The sequence below is a fragment of the Diachasma alloeum genome, unplaced genomic scaffold (genome assembly GCF_001412515.2).
Source record: "Diachasma alloeum isolate Michigan unplaced genomic scaffold, Dall2.0 Dall_scaffold_00296, whole genome shotgun sequence".
Lineage (NCBI taxonomy): Eukaryota > Metazoa > Arthropoda > Insecta > Hymenoptera > Braconidae > Diachasma > Diachasma alloeum.
Window position 1 is genome coordinate 304,761 of NW_021680435.1, and position 17,305 is coordinate 322,065.

The 17,305-nt window shown below is 33.4% G+C and overlaps 2 protein-coding genes across 4 annotated transcripts in view; one reads left to right on the forward strand and one right to left on the reverse strand.

The window, feature by feature from the left end:
* The window catches only part of LOC107039333 (nuclear pore complex protein Nup88), a 126,202-nt gene that overhangs the window by 52,015 nt on the left and 56,882 nt on the right, over positions 1-17,305 (reverse strand). The window lies entirely within an intron of this gene.
* LOC107039334 (uncharacterized protein F21D5.5) lies at positions 840-8,508 on the forward strand. Of its 3 annotated transcripts, none has more exons than XM_029126193.1 (7): positions 840-1,028; positions 2,898-3,667; positions 6,571-6,642; positions 7,159-7,437; positions 7,514-7,795; positions 7,887-7,948; positions 8,184-8,508. In XM_029126193.1, exons 1-7 carry the CDS (start codon positions 887-889, stop codon positions 8,419-8,421), a joined length of 1,845 nt encoding a protein of 614 aa, XP_028982026.1. In that variant the 5' UTR covers positions 840-886; the 3' UTR covers positions 8,422-8,508. The 3 variants fall into 3 exon arrangements, with proteins under 3 accessions (XP_028982026.1, XP_015114383.1, XP_028982027.1); XM_015258897.2 differs by having other exon boundaries at positions 8,298-8,508; XM_029126194.1 differs by lacking the exon at positions 840-1,028 and adding an exon at positions 1,148-1,221.

Here is a 17,305-nt window from a genome sequence, read left to right on the forward strand (position 1 = left end):
ATGGACGGCTCAGAATTGCGTTTTTCCACTTCCTACACCAGATAAATTGAATTAATTTTTTTTTGCGATTTCGTTTTTCGCGATTATCTCGGAAAAATTCAGAAAAACGTTTGTATCATTTTTCTGAATAATCTACGACTGTTTTTGAAGCTCTCAATGGTTTGTACTTGGTCTCATTATCATGTACAGTAAATTGTTCCGTTTGTACTGCGATGGGAGTGGAAGTACGGAAGATGAGACGTACCCACATCAAAACTTCACGAACTACATATGGAATCCATTACGATGATTTTACGGTTGATAAAAATGGAATCAGGTGATTTGATTAGAATAATAATAATAATAATAATGAATAATTTTCGTTGGTACAAACGAGTACTAACGATTTAGAAGCTATCTGTATGTGTTCCTGACGTCTTTCATACATTTAAGATTTTAGAAGCGGATAAAGTATTGAAGGGGTTGATAAATGAAATGGAAAAATATAGTACATACAAGTACTATCTATGCTGAATCCTTGCTGATGAAAATTTTTTCCGTACCTTCATTTCCGACGCTGCACGATTTTTTCCGCACCCCTTACGTCTAGGGTTGCGCGATACAAACGAAAATGAATGTGGTACGTTCAGGTACGCACTGAGTACAATCGATACTATAAGAAAAAAAATCTATTTATCATACTTCGACTCCAAGTTCACACAGCTAGATTATCCCTGGTGAAATAGACCAAATATAACGACAAAATGGTAAAAAAGTAACACCCATTTTTTAGTAGATTCAAATTTTTTGTACCCGATACCGCCATCTGCTGTTTGTAGCTATCGATTCGTAGCCTCGAATTTCCCGGGGATAAGTTTACGCGTTTTTTTCAACCAGCTATGATACAATGAACACGGAAGTGAAGAGTTGCTACATATGCAGCGATGCAAATCCAAATTCAGCTATTTTTTTACCCAATAATACACCAGTTTTTGTAGGACGAAATGTTGATACAAAAATCACGGATACAAAGTGCTCGAGGAATCAAGGTTAGTGCGGGTCAAGCATTGTGAGTTGTGACATTCATAACCTAAATTTTTTAGTTGACATAAGAGTATTTGTGGTTGTAATAGGGGGAAAATATACGAAACAGCTTTTTATTGGATTTTATTATGCTATTGGATTTCGACATGAATCCTCGTATTTTTATTATTATTTTCTTCGGTTTATTGAACTGGAAAGGTGATTATGTTATTTTGGAGTAATTCAACTTGATTTGTGAATTGAAATAGTGGTCAATAGTCCAGAGAATATTTTATTATTGACAAAGGAAATATCAATTTCTTTGTGAATATTGATGTTGTATTTACATTGCAAATTATAATCAAAGGTTGCATTACATTCGTGATAGGTTATCTTATTAAAAATTCATCGGGTTTGATTATTCTATTCTATTCTATGTTTTAAGGCCGTCCAACAACGAAGGTTTTACGGGCCGTTCGGGTTTGATTAATTGTGAAGAAGAAAATGATCAGTCCATGCGAAAATATACAGAGCAAGATTTGCTATTTTTTCGGGAATTGAAAAAAAAATAGCTTTATACTGAGAAATAAAAAATGTGTTTCCTCTATATGGAAAACAAAATGATTGTTCTAAAATTAGCTGTTCGTCTGGAAAATTATTGTATTTTAAATATTTTTCTAACAAAATTGAGTTGTACTTCTGATTATTTCTATTTTTTTTTCAATTGTTCATACTATAGAGTAATGAACAAATGAGATGAGCTAATTTTATTCCAAACTCGATTACTTTTTGATAAATATCTTCGAATCTCAGGGAAATGGATTCATTTTTCTGAGGATTTTTTTTGTACAGAAAAATGAGAGCTGTACACAAAGTCTTCATAAAAACATCCATATTTTCTCTGAACGTCGAGATATTTCCCATAAACTTAAATGGAAGTGGAATAGACTCAGAAAATATTTGAACAAAATGAAACTTCAATAGTCGATGACTTGATATTAATAGAGTGAACCTTGAATAATTTTGAGGATATCCAAGTATCTTTTACAGTTTGGTACAGACCACACTATTGATTCATCAATTTTCAAACATCAAATTTCAATTCAATTGTGTGAAAAAATTAATAAAAAAATTATGAATATTCAGTGTAATTCAAAATAAATTTTGCACAGAATTAATATTTCTTTAAACATTCGTTGTTTATAAATAAATATTTGAAATTGTTTAAACTTTCAGAAACCTTATTTTTTAAGGTATGAAATAGATTTCTGATAAGTCTGACTACGAAGAAATTTGTTGATTCCGAACAAATGATTTTTATGGTGGAAAAATGATTGTTTATAAATTATTTATAGAAAATGTCCATAATTTTCGAAAATTGGAATTTTTGAATTATTCTAAAATTAAATTTAAAAAAAGTATTACTTTTTAATTACTCCAAAAGTAAACTTGGTAATTTGTTTAGAGATTTTTAGAATGTTTTATAACAGTTTAATGTCGAGATGCAAATTCATACCTGCAAAGTTTAAATAATAAAATCATTGTAAAATATCCGGCAACTTGAGGTCAAATGGGGCTCAAATGAAAGCTCTAATGTTCGACCACAAAAGTAGAACAGTATTTCACTGCAGAAAAAATTGCTAAAGTACCTGGATGTCCTTAAAACGTTGTGAAGATCTCTGTTCAATTCCCAAATGTAATCAATTTCATTCGAATCGTATAATTTAGTCGTTGATGTTATTGAAGATTGCGAAAAGTTAATTTTGCCTAATCCTGTCATATCGTTCTGTCAATACACAACGGATTTCGACTTCTCAATTTTATCTTTATGAGTTGTTTTTATCTGTCTCTATCAATTCTTCAGCATTATCTTAATTTTCTTTTCATTTCATCAGTTCGTTTGTGTGCAAGTTATGCAGATAAATGTGTAACAGTGTGCCAAACTGGTGCTCGACCCTCTGGCTTCGACGGCTGTAAGACGAAAAAGGATGAGAAATATGTGAGAAAACATGGGGATATCATTGAAATACTTCATGGAAAATACCCTTACAGGATAGAATTCAATCCACCGCCTTCTGAAAACCGAAGGGCGCCAATAAATCCTAAAAAACGCACTTGCATTGATTCAGAGGGTGAGAGTCAGGAGTTTAAAGCAAGAAAAAAACCCAAAGCTGATTTTTGCGGGGCTGAAATGTCCAGGGAAGTGCTCAAGGACAATGATGATGATGTCGATGAAGAAACGTCCCGGAAGATCCTTGAAAAAGTGCGAGCGCGACGCCAGAGTCCAATGCCAGGTGGATCCAAGACTGATGACGTTGATTACGGATCATCCAGTAAAATTCATAAAGAGACGTGGGAAGATGTCGACAAACAGGCCTTGATGATTTTCACTGCTGAGGGGGTGCAATCTAGATCGAAAATTGCGGCGTACGACATGGATGGAACTTTGATAACCACGCAATCGGGGCTGGTCTTCCCCAAGGATCTCAACGACTGGAAAATTCTGTTCCCGGGGATTCCCGGAAAGTTGAAGGAGTTGCATGCGGACGGATATAAAATTGTTATCTTTACAAATCAGGGAGGATTGGGATTGGGAAAATCAAAGCCTAATGACTTCAAACAGAAGATTGAGAGAGTTGTTAAAAGACTGGGAGTCCCCATTCAGGTAAATATTTTTTTAGAAGGAACATTTTTTAAATTGAATTTCACAGGATTTGATATTTCAGTTGAAACAGAAATGAACAGCAATTTTTTTTAATGTGGAAAAAGTTTGGAAAAAGTTGCAAGTCTTTTTCTATTTTGTCAAGACTTCGTTACTCACTTGGTTTTCAAGAATTTTTTCCAATACTTTTCGTTCATACAGGAAAAGTGTTAATGAGCAATGGAAAAATGATTTTAAAGTTTTTCTTTTATGAACGAAACGTTGCTCGAATACTAAATACGATCAAGTCGGTTCCTTTTATACAGACATATAAACATATATACCGTTTACTCAGAGATTTAACTCTTTGTGAACAAAATTTTTGACTTTGGCGTTTTTTCGTTGTTGTTTTGTGAAAACTTCAAATGGATCTCATGATCGAACTCCCGAAAAGCTACATATAATTGTCTTTAATTGAAAACATCTCTCCGTAGATCTATACCAACATTAACAATATCATCAACATAATGAGAATCATCATCATGCATGCATGTGATTCCTCTTTCAAAATGTTTAGGAATAAAAGTGTGACATCTCCTTTTTATATAAGATTAGTCTCTTTTATTTTTATTTCGACCAATTCCGTTAATTCCAAGACATTTTTTTATGATTTCTACTGATTTCCAGAAGTCATTCGAAATCACTACCGGAAATGGAAATTCCTTGATTTCCAGTGATTTTTTGTGTTCTCTTCCTTGATTTCCAATCGAGTGGTCCAGTGATTTCCTAAGTGACCAGCCCCTTGGACTCATATCTAAATGCACAGTTCGTATGTGGGAGGCGCGTATACGCATCGGAACGAACCGTCTGGAGAATAATAGAGTTCCAGGTTTTCCAGCGGAAACATCGCTTGAATTTGATGGATTGCATTGTATTGTAACTCCCATTTTCCGATTATAGTTCCGTTGGCAACTCGGTATTTCACTTCAACTCATAGTTCAACTCGAACCATCTCGTAACCATCACAACAAAATTTTACCTGCGTAACTGTCAAGTTTTCGAATGCTCCAGGAGGGAGATGTATTATTTCAACAGTCCAAGGGTCGATGACTGAGTCACTTTTATTTTCAATTTTTAATTCGTTACCCGTCAGGTTGAACTTCGGCAGATGTAGACCCGAAAATGCTCGCGGTTCAATATGCTTAATTTTGTCGTACTTCAAATGCAGCTTTCGAAGTTCAGGGCAGTTTTCGAAAGCCCGGGAGGGGACGGTATTTATATTATTCTTATCGAGATGCAATACCCTCAGGTTTGTAAAATTGTGAAAGACTCCAGTAGGTAGTGAAGTTATTTCGTTTCCAGACAAAGTGAGTCTGAACAAATTACGTACTCTGTTGTATGTCTCTGGGTAAATGGATTTTATCTTATTTTTCTGCATATCCAGCATTTCCAATTGAGAGAGACTATCAAACATTCTCTCTAATAGTTTATTCACTGTACCATGAGTCAAATAGAGATTTTTCAAATTATGGAATCTTCTAAAAGAGTTAACTTCTATATTTCTAAACGCTCGTCGTTATCGTTGAGGTTGTAACTCCTTCAGGAATAATTGAAAGTATCCTGCTAGAACGGATTTCATCTATGCTTGTGATTAAAGTAAGATTCTTGAGATTTGGAAAAATAGTGAAGAAATCATCGTCTAGTTCCTCAAAACGAGTGGCGTCAACTGCAAGTTCTCGACCGCTCTCAAACTTCGGAAAAGATTCGTCTCCTTTGGAAACTCTGTACAGTTCACCTTTAGAGATCTATTGAATTTCTATTAAACTTTCTATTAGGTTTTGGCTGATTCTATTGACATGTTCAATAGAAAATATACAGTAGCAAAAGTCAACAGAATTCGATTTTTCTGTTGTTCAAAAAGCATCGATTTTTATCAGGAATTTACAAATTCATTTTCGAGTATAAATAATTAATTTCGCAGAAATTTGACAATTGGAGTCTATGCATAAATGGATCATCGGAATCTATATGATTGAAATTTACTAGATGCATAAATGTGAACAATAACATGATAGAAGTAATTTGCTTTGCGTGAAAAAATAATACATCAAATTTGATTTCGATAAACTAAATTAGACAAAGACTAAATTAATTATTTCCTCGCTTTACAAAAATTAATGGAATTTTCGTAAAAACCAAATATAATTATTTTTGTAAAAAACACTGTGCTGAGAAAAATTTTTCTTCGGTTCTCCGTGGAAATCAGGAAGACAATTTTGTATAAAAATACAATTTCAATGCAGAAACGAATGAAAATAAGCCTTACAATAATTTTTATTGAATGAAAATAAGCCAAGTCGGGGCTCAACAGAAAATCTGTAAAGCTAGAACCTTTCCGTACCAACGTCCTTGGCGCGGACTTTTTGCAGACACACGGTGTGGTCAAACTTCGTATTTTTACGGTCAACACTATTTTACATCATTTCCAAGCAAATTTAGAGAATCAAAAAATGGACCAATTGCAATGCTTTCATTCAGAGGCAAAAATGAACAATAAAACAAATAGCAAATATAGCAAATGACAAATAAAAATGAAGCAAATAGCGAAAACTTTGAGTATGTTTATTACCAAGTCATTTAGATAGATTACATAGTCTAGGAATTTTTATAAGACAAGCAATATGAATAATGCTTTCGGTCATGAGTATTACTTTGAACTGTTGACTTTATTAATTTCATTATTATATTTTATGTCTATTTGATTTTGATCGCATATTTGGCCATGTACTATTGAGGCTGTATAAAATCGAAATGAAATGAAATGAAATGACCTTGATGCTAAGATCCGCGTATTCAATTTGGTAAACTCTCCCTCTCTTCATTATAATAGCGTTATTGAAGTGGCATTATTATTGTTTATGTTTCAGGTATTCATTGCGACTGCAAGAGACTCCTATAGAAAACCAGTGACCGGAATGTGGGATAGATTTGCTAAATTCGTAAGTAATAATTTTGGCTTATGTAAAATTAGTAGCAAAGGGGTGAAATAAAATGAGTTCACTCAAGTCCGTATTGATTTTTTTACGAGTATCTCGGAGACAAAGGCAGATAGCAAATATTTCATAAAGACTATTTCTGTACAAATAAAAGAGAATTACAATAAATGTCTTTTCTGGAAATTCATCCATCTCCCTTTAATTAACTTTGAGATATTATGCGAAAAATAAACGTCAAGTGGAATATTTCTGTCTTATTTTAAATTTTTTCTACTGAAATTCAATGGAATGTTTATTATTTATGCATCAACCTCGGGAACGAGTGCTTTCACGACTAGATCTTGGAAATCGACGAAATTTACGATCGAAAATACCTTTTGATAATTTTTTCTAAAAACACTCATTAGTGAGATCATTCCATAATTACAACTACTAACATGTACTGACACGAGTAGATTTGTATGACAGCATTGCAACTAAATCGAAGAAGTGAATTTGGATTATAATTTTTTACTTCAGAACAACGACGGAGTACCCATTGATAAAGACAATTCATTCTTCGTTGGAGACGCAGCAGGAAGACCAAAAGACTGGGCTCCAAAAAAGAAGAAGGATCACTCTCTGGCCGATAGACTATTCGCCTTGAATGTTGGAGTCAAGTTTTACACACCTGAGGAGCATTTCCTAGGGCAGAAGCCTGTGCAGTATAACCTACCAGTGTTCGACCCAAAAGTATTAGATGATGATGTTGATGTCTGCGATCCACCTAGAGCACAATTGTCCTCCAAAAAGCAAGAAGTATGAATAGAAACATGAAAATAATCTGTTTCATTATAATAATAAATTGAATAATGATTTCTTCTTTTTTGTGGAGGTGATTCTCATGGTAGGGGCGCCAGGAACAGGAAAAACCCACGTTGTACGGAATTATCTGAAGGATTATCACCACATCAATCGAGACAAATTGGGAAGTTGGCAGAAATGTGTTGCAGAAATGGAGAAATATTTATCTCAAGGGAAGAGTGTAGTTATTGACAATACAAATCCAGACCCAACGTCAAGACAAAGATTTCTTGATGCTGCTAAGTCCAAGAACATTCCAGTCAGATGTTTTCTCATGAAGACTCCCATCGAACATGCGAAACACAACAACAGAGTGAGAGTTAATTTTTTTTAATCCTCTGAATTCTTCAATGAAATTCAAATTGCAATACAAATTAAATTTTCGTTATTTTTTGTTTTTGCAGTTTAGGGAATTGACTGATCCTAGTCACATGGTTGTCAGCGAAATTATTATAAATTCATATGTGTAAGTAAATATTCTATTCAATCATTTTGAAGTTTGTCTAACTCACTGCAGAATCGGGGACACAAGGTGGCTGGCAATTAAATTCCCCTCTAAATAAGCAAAGTAACTTAATGGAATGAAGGATATGGAGTTTAGGAATAGCTTGGAAAAAGTGCTTTAGCATGATGAAATGATTCAAAAAATGAGATCAATTAAGACGCAAAAAGTTATCTGAACAAATGATATGTTCCAATAGTGGCGCCCACTCCACCCTGGTCTGGCGTTGCACCAGATTTATCAAGCTACTGCTGCTCCTGTGTCTCCGACTTCTCTTCGTACTATCTCTCTACACATATGTAAAACCTTACAGGAAGAACTTCGTGGAGCCGAGCATGGACGAGGGATTCTCAGAAATCGTGAAGATCAATTTTGTACCAAAATTCCAGACTGAGAAGGAACGAGAGCTTTACACAATGTATCTTCTTGAAAAATAATGTTGAAAAATGAATATATGTCCATTTTATACAGTCGTACTTATTTTCTTACATAAAAATGAATAAAATTCTTAAAAGTGGAAGTGATCGCAGAATGTTTTTTTTTGGAAACCCAATCCGAAATTTTCTATTGTTCTATTTGTAAGAGCAGAACTAGGATAAAATATTTCACAAAATTCAGTCCTGGAGGCGGATAGCGCAATAATAAAGATTTTCCTTCATCTCTAGTCTATGATTTCACATAATTTTTACATAATTTTGATTTAGTCAAAGAAGAGAAACTCTAATGATAGTTTTAAACACTTTTGATGTAGAAAAAAAACTAAAAGTTGAGAGGGTAATCAGTTTGAAAAAAAATTGTATCTCTGATGTCAAGAGATTGCATAAAATATTTCAGATTTAAAAAGGCTTCATAAAGTCTTAAGAAATCCGCAAGCTTTCAGAGAATTTCAAAAATATTCTGAGAAATTTCATATAATTTTAAGTCATTGGATTCAGATTTCACATTTTCGGAATTTTTTAAAGAGTTTTAGGCGGTCATGATTTTTTTCCGGACAAAGATTCAAATATCAAGTTATGAACTACGTGAATATGGAATATTCTCGTAGTTCATAAATTTCTCCACAAAACTTCAAAGATTAAGATTAATAAGATTTCATGGACTTGCTTAGACTTCCAGAAATTTCAAAAAACTTGAGTCGAAATGTGAAGAAATTTAAAAACTTCGGGTGTACAAGATTTTATGAGTAGCTACCCCCTAGCCAAAGTTCGAAATTCTGTTCTATTTTCAATGCGTTTCATAATTTCCGTTGAATTCCCTCAATTTTTCAATAATATTGATTTCATTAAAGAAGAAAAACCCTAATGATGGTTTTAAGCGTTTTGCTGTAGATAAAAGACTGAAAGTTGAGAGGGTAATCAGCTTGAAAAAAAAATTGTATCCCATATTTCAAGAGGTGGCATAAAATATTTTTTAAATTGAAAAAGAGTTTATAAAATCTTGAGAAATCCGCAAGCTTTTAGAGAATTTCAAGCTTTTTTGAGAAATTTCATATAGTTTCAAGTTATTTGATTAAGATTTCACATTTTCTGGAATTTTTAAAGAGATTCAAATACATAGTGATGATTGTTTCTTCACAAACATTCGAATATCACATTAAAGTGATGCATGTCCATAGTAGTGAATCATTTAAAAAATTGCGATATATAACTATTACAGGAATTTTACTCTTTCTGTCATTATTACGATGATTTAGCAATGAAATTGCAAAAGATATTTACATAATTCATGAATTTCTCCACAAAACTTTCGTGAAAATTTCATGGACTTGCTTAGATTTCTAAATATCTCAAAGAATTTTACTCGAAATGTCAAGAAATTTAAATACCGCGACTATACTAGATTTTCTGAATGACTACTCCCTACCTTTTCATAATTCCAGTTGAATTTTCTCAATTAGAGAAGAAATAAGTTTTTTTCATAAACCAATTGAAACACACGTGGACATGAATTGGTTAGCGTTTATGAAATTAAGAAGAAATGAAGAAAAAATCACTCACCGACGTGCCAAAAAAAGAGAAAAGAATTAATAAAATAAATGAGAGATTTGAGGAAAAAAAAGAATGCATAACTCATGAAATGCAACGAAAGGGATTAGGAAACGATAACACTATCATGAAATCCTATTAATCATCAGTTCCTTCGTATTAAATTCCCCAATTATAATATTTCCTAATTACCACAAACAAGTAGATGTCTTGACTCATCAGTATCACGATCCCCGTAAGGAATCACGAAACTTTCCACCCTAATATCTGTACATTACAATGACAAAACCCTTAGAACACTGTACAAATAAATGCAAAGCAAACGTTCCATCCGGACATTTTACTCTGATATATACTCCTGCATTTGTCCATATTAAGGAACCAACGTTAAATCCTGGTGTGCTTTTATGCGTTATCATTGTCGTCTGAGAGTACCACGGACAGGTTCTCGGGTTGCGTGTGGATATGGTAAACGAAAGGATACACGTAAAACAAGCACAACGACGTTATTATTAGTCAACCTTACGACCCGCATTCCAACGTGACAAACAAGTGCTGTATGTACACCGGTACGAGGTGCGTCACAAGGTGTCAGTTACAATTTATCAAACTTTTACATTGTTAAAACTACCCGGTGATATTGTACAATCTATCAGTAGAGGAGAGATCCCTTGTGTTGTAGCAAAGTTTTGGAGTAGATAGGATACGTAGGATTTTGACTAATAAGCTTTATAAAGCTTGGGGGAAATACTAAAATAGTTTGTATTATAATAATGTGGAAGGATGATAATGTTTTTAAATGTTTTAATAAATAACTAGTGTGATCACCTCAATGGATATTGGAGAAATAACAACATTGATTGTATTGTCTCTTCAAAAATTAGAGGATGCTAAAATAATTTAGCGAAACGTCGCATTTTAACAGCTCAATCATCGTTGTTATTTCTCCAATATCCCATGAAGTTGCCAACTTCTTTCAACATTTTTGTTTCCATGTCAATTGAACTTCAAATTAATTCCTTGTGCAGAGTAATTTCTTGAGTAGATTTGAATGAATCGAGGAATCTTTTCTGTAGGAAATTTTGTTAATCGAAGGGGTATTTATCAAGTGATTCATCTGAAGCGATTACTCACTTGATGTTTACAAAATATGACTTTCAAATTCATATCTCTTCAGAAACTATCTGCAGAATTGTATGATAAAAAATGATTCTTCAGATTACGCATGCATCTGTTAGTGTGTTTGTAATTTTTCCTCAACAGAGATATCTATTAGACGGTCCACCAAATTGGGCCTTGCTTTCTGCCAGAAATGAAATTTATACTGTAGATAGATTTTTTCACCCTGAATTTATTTGTGTTTTTGTAAAATTTCGCTAGCACGTCAGGTTTTGGAAAAAAAAAATGTTAAAGTTGAGAAAAGTAGCAAAATGGGCATATTAGAAAAAAATAAAAGTCAACTAATTTTGTACTCAATAGAATGGAAAAAAATAAAGGAAGTTGAAGAAAGATTTGTTTATCCAAGGGAATAAATCTCCGGGGAATCCATGATCTAATTGAGCTGGACATAAATCATAAAATTGCGAAATTTTCAGTATTTTTGTGCAACGAGGGGAACTGGTCGGAAGTTGGTTAGATGTTTTTCTAACCCCGCCGAATTTGATTCTGTAGACACGTGGTTAACCTGGATTCTCTTCAAAGCTTTCATAATGAGTCCTGAAGAAGATTTTTGCTTGAATTCCTTCGCCCTAGAGATGACTGAGCTTTGGGAGAAAGAATTATCAGACTTTTATGGCATTCGCTGTTGTCGGAGGCCATCGGCAGCAATTTAATTCACATAATTGCAGGTATTGTCCCTGATTAAACACGTATTGAGTTTTCTCCTTATGTTTTATTTTGCTACATATTAAGGTTGTGTGACGGAGATACATTTTAGGGTACTGTTGGGTCGTTTATTAGTCCTGTACAGTCGACAGATGGAGAGTGAATGTATTTAATCTATATCCACACAGTACACAGTGAAAGCTTCATCTCACCCTCAAGTTTCTACAAATTTTATATCTCTATGAGCGCTGAGACACTCAATACGTGTTTAATCAGGGAAAATACCTGCAATTCTCTTTTCGTATTCAAAATTAAATAGCCCAGAAATATTTCGCTCTTACTCTGGGATCGAACCCGGAACTTCTGGCTCTACACAGAATGATGAACATTGCCACATTAAAACACAAATCAACAAAAATATTGGAAAAAAATGTTCAATGATTTTTCATAAATATTTGAGTTATTTCCTTCAATTTTTATTTTTTTAGAAACAATCCCGCTACTTGATAAAGGAAATGTCTTCAATCAAATCAAATGGATAGTTCCCCCACCTATAAATTTATGAAAATTGAATGCTCTCTAAATCATCCTCAAATTCATTATCTCTTCTACGAAATCAAATGCTTTGAAACTGCTCGAAAAACATTTACTCAGACAAAAAATGGCCCCCAACAACTCTTGATCTACAAAAACCTCTGTTGATTCTAGTTGAAAATTCGCCAAATTTATTTTTATTCCAAGTCAATTTTATTTCTCTCCCTGAGTCCATAAATTGTATCGTATGGATACACATTCAGACACCTGGTATGCAGTTTTATCCGTATGGGAGGGAGAGGGTTAAACAGTTTAAAGGGAAGCCAGCGAGTATGGATGCAGCTAAAATGTTATTATGTAGGTGTAGGTGTGTATGAAAGGGGATGAGTGTGGGATGTAAATTTGCATTGAACGAAATGAGGCGCTATGGGGCATTCCAGTCCGAAGTTAATAGCTTCCCAACGATTAACTGTATCCTCTACCACCCCCACATACCCCCTTACCCTCGAAAACTCTATGCCCTCTCTTTCGACCACGTCGCACGCGTTCCCGAAAACCCGTAACGCCTCTACCCACACCACCGGGGTTACCCAAGCTATCCCTACTAATAATGTATGTCCCCGGGAAAGGTCGGAAAATAACTGACTTGGCTCAGGCAATTTCCCTACTATCCACTTGTTTTCATCAAATAAAATTGGTTTAAACCCAGCCATTGAGGAATTAAAATAAATTAAAAGTTGAGTAATTTTTTTTCAGAATTTTTTTACGGTAAATAAATTCTCAACTTCGATAAATATTTTTGGGGAATGGTATTCGGTGTCTATTCGGAATCCTGGTAGCCAATAGTTTCCAAGTGAAAGGGGCTGCCAAGGGTTATGGAGCATAATTTAGTGGACAGTTTGATATACAAACAATCTTTAATGAAATTCTTGGTGTTCATTAATAACGCATTACAGCCTCTTGTCGTTGTGGCGCTTTAGGTTCTTCGGGTAAACTAGTATTTTGGGAGGGTTCGGGCTCTGATACCTCCAGCGACATTCAATGTTGAGGATCATGGCTGAACAAGCAGGATACTTCAATAAATTGAATCGAGATATTGTTTAGTTTGAATTTTGTTTGTGAGAGAGTTTGATAATTATCGCAAATTATATTAGATCGATAAGCATTGTTTTCTTACGTTGATTTTAATGAACTGTTTGATTTTGTAGATCTGGGAAGTATTGGGGAGAGACTATACACTGAGAAATGGTCTATTTAAGTTGAGTAATCGTTCAACAATCTTTCATTTGAATTTGAGAAATTGTTAAGTTGATAATAATTTATTTGGAATTAATGAATTATTCATTTTAGGTGAATAAAACGTCTGCATTGAAACAAATATATGAATTTATTCATTTCCAATAAGGATGTTGAAATGAAAAGGATCATTTCAAATGAAGAGTTTATTTAATTGAAATACGTTATTCCTCTGAATGTACGTTTTAAGGGAAGACTACTGTGAGTTTTAAATGTCGCGGGTTATTGGAATGCGATTTTTCATACATTGAAAATCGATTATATATGTCTAAAAATGAATAATTAGGGCAAAAAAATTAATTGTTTATTGTTCGTTTATCTCGCAGACCGAAGTTTCTTTTTCTTTTCATAATTTTTGAAAAAATGGGTACAATAACAATTACGAAGTCCTTTTTTGAAATTCAACTCCTACCCAGCTAATTTCGTAAGTTTTTAAATAAAAAATTGCATCATTCATGTAAAATAGCCCGAAAAATGTTCCTGAAAGAATCGCGAATATATTTTAAATAGTTTAAGGATCATTTTTCCGCCCATTTTACATAAATGGCACAAATTTTTAGTTTAAACAAAACGAAGTTAACTGTGTAGGAGTCGAATTAAAAAAAAAAACTAATTCGTAATTATTATTGCACACATTTTTTCAAAAATTTTGAAAAAAAGAAACCTCTGTGGCTCAAAAATTGAAGGCCTTGGACTATTCTTAATTATTCCAATTATTTAGTTTTTTCCTGCGAGACAAACGAACAATAAACAATTAATTTTTTGCACTAATTATTCGGTTTGACACATAATCGATTTTCAATGTATGAGAAATCTCACTCCAATCGCCCGCGACTTTTAAAACTCATAGTACTCTCCCCTTAAAAGGAATTCATCCTTTGCAGACTATCTCCGCAAAACTTTTTTTTGTTGACTTCCCAATTTACTAAGAAGAGGGTCAGATGTAGATCGACTGCACTTGTCCATCAGCGCAAATTCTTGATTGACAAACATTTTTCTCTGTTTGAGAAAAAAGGAATGATTTTGTATAATATGTCTAGAGAAGTCATTTTATTTTTTGAAATTGAACTTATGTATTGTTGGTGACTTTATTTTTAGTTGCATTTCATTGTATTCGAACTAAATTTGTATCGAGTCTAACCCTTGGTTTTGGAAACACCAATATACATAATTACTTCACTGAAATAAACCTCTTATTGAACAATCTGAATAAATGTGAGAATTTTTACCTTTCATACATATTATTTGAGTATTTTTTTCAGAAAAATCGATAAATCGTGGTTGTATGTGGTATCCATACAACAATAAATTAAGTCACCCTCGACGAAATTCTATGCGCCAGACAGAATTCGATTTGATAGAAATTTTGGTAATCAGAGAATAATGAACACGAATCTAAATAAAAAAATAATAGATTTGAATTTTCTAATTTGTTTTTGTGAAACAGTTGATTCCTACGCATTGCGATGTGTTGTGATAACAGTAATCATTTATGAAAGCGTCAGATGGGGCGTGCCAGGCTGTTTACGCCGCGTGACTGACTTTGTCGTGAGTTGGAAAATTTAACTCGACTGATAAACGTAAAGAGCCTGATGGCTTTTCACTCGTAACATCACCAATCTAATTATGTTTATATAATTAATTGGATGATTGAGGAAAAAGGGCACAGCCGTGCCCAGGACATCTACATGAGCCATCAGTTGATAAATATTCAACCAACGAATCACAAATTCCATTTTTTCCTCCACTCTGAGCCGTTATCTTAATTTATTGGTCACTATGTGGGTTATTACTTTAATATGAAAAGCACGCAATGATGAAGGTACCTTTTAAGCTGATCGAATAGATAAATTTGAAGTGGATTTTTGAATGAATTTATTAAGTTTTCATATCCTTGGATAGTCGTGTTGAGTAGGGAACAAATACACGAGTGTTAAAAGGTGCTTTTTTATCGACTTAACTTCTCTTATTCGTGTTTCATATTTGAACGATTGGATTGCCAGAGGGAAGAGGGAAGTGTGGAAGGCAAAGAGCATGTCATCGCTAGAGGATTCATACGTAACATAGCTTGAGTTGTTAAGGACTACACGAATAAAATTTCTGATTGAATTTTTCGTGTTAAATCCAGAAAATTTTTATCAAGCGACATTTTCACTGAAATCTCGAAGTTTCGTTACAAAAAAAAATAGTATGCAATTAATTTTATGATCAAATGATTAGAAAATCAGTAATAACTAACTTTCAGTTTAATCATTCCGTAACAATTAGAAAAATCAGGAAAATTCAGATGAAATTTGGAAATTAAGGCCATTTTCGCACTGAATATTCATGTCCAATTGAAACTTCAAGTAAGTTGCGCAATTCCCATCGGATTTCAACGAAAAAAATCTGAATTCTGCTCGAAACTTAGAATTCCATGGCACCTTATCAGAGAATCATTTTCGCTATTACTTTTATGAAAAAAAAAGTATGCAATTAATTTGATAATCAAATGATTAGAAAATCAGTAATAACTAACTTTCAGTTTAATCATTTCGTGAAAATGAGGAAAATCAGGAAAATTCAGATGAAATTTGGAAATTAAGGTCATTTTCGCTCTGAATATTCATGTTCAATTGAAACTTCAAGCAAGTTGTGAAATTTCCGTCTGAGTTTCACTGAAAATATTCTGTATTCCCTTGAATTCTACTTAACACTTGGAATAACATAGCAATTTTATGCTTAAATCGAACTCAATGTCACTTTCATGAAAATTCTTATGGAAAAAAATCTTTATATTTTGCTGAAAATAATGACTATTATTCCAAATAATTGATTCGTCAGCTTTTCATATGTTGTTATTAAACATCAATTATAACCGGGTCGACGGGTTTATCCATGAAATTTCGATTTTTCTCATTAAGAAATTATCATTCTTACGTTGATTAAAGTTCGCATATAATATTAAAATTTATAAATAATAAAATAACTATTTTTGTTCCTTTCGTATACCCTTTCGGGGTTTTACGATTTGTTCCCTTCCCACCCCCCAACCCCCTGTACCGCATTCGCCGAAGGACAAGGGAAAAAACCTCATTTGAGGGAAAAACCTGCCCAGGTACAGTCGTCTCTTGTGAGACTCCTGCTCGACAATGAAACCGTGAGATTTAGAGTGTCATAAATTTTGGAGCCCCAGCCGAGAATCGAACCCTGGTCTCCACCATGCCAATCCCAGCCTCTAAGCACACAGCCACCGCCGTCGGTTAAATAATAAAATAATTGATAATTTAAATTTCCGACTGATGATGAATTAAATAATTGATAATATAGGACTGTCAATTGTCCATTAAGAGAATTATACTAATTTCATACGGAGGATTTTGGATTAAGCAAATAACTAAATTATCGATTGATTAAAAAATTTAGAATTTGAATATTTAATTAATGATTGATTTAACAATGAAACATTGTAAAGCACTATTAAACAATTGACTAATTGAAAATTCAACGGCAATTCTAATTTATGATTATGGCTATCTCTGGAGTGGTCAGATGTATTTTTGTTGACTGATAAACTAAATTTAAAAGATAAATCCTCAATATGGAGGGCGCTTCAGGTTCTGTTTTACCTTTTACACTACACAGAGAGAATTTTTCTAGAAAAATTCTAGTACGAGTACTGGAAAAAATTACAATCCACCGG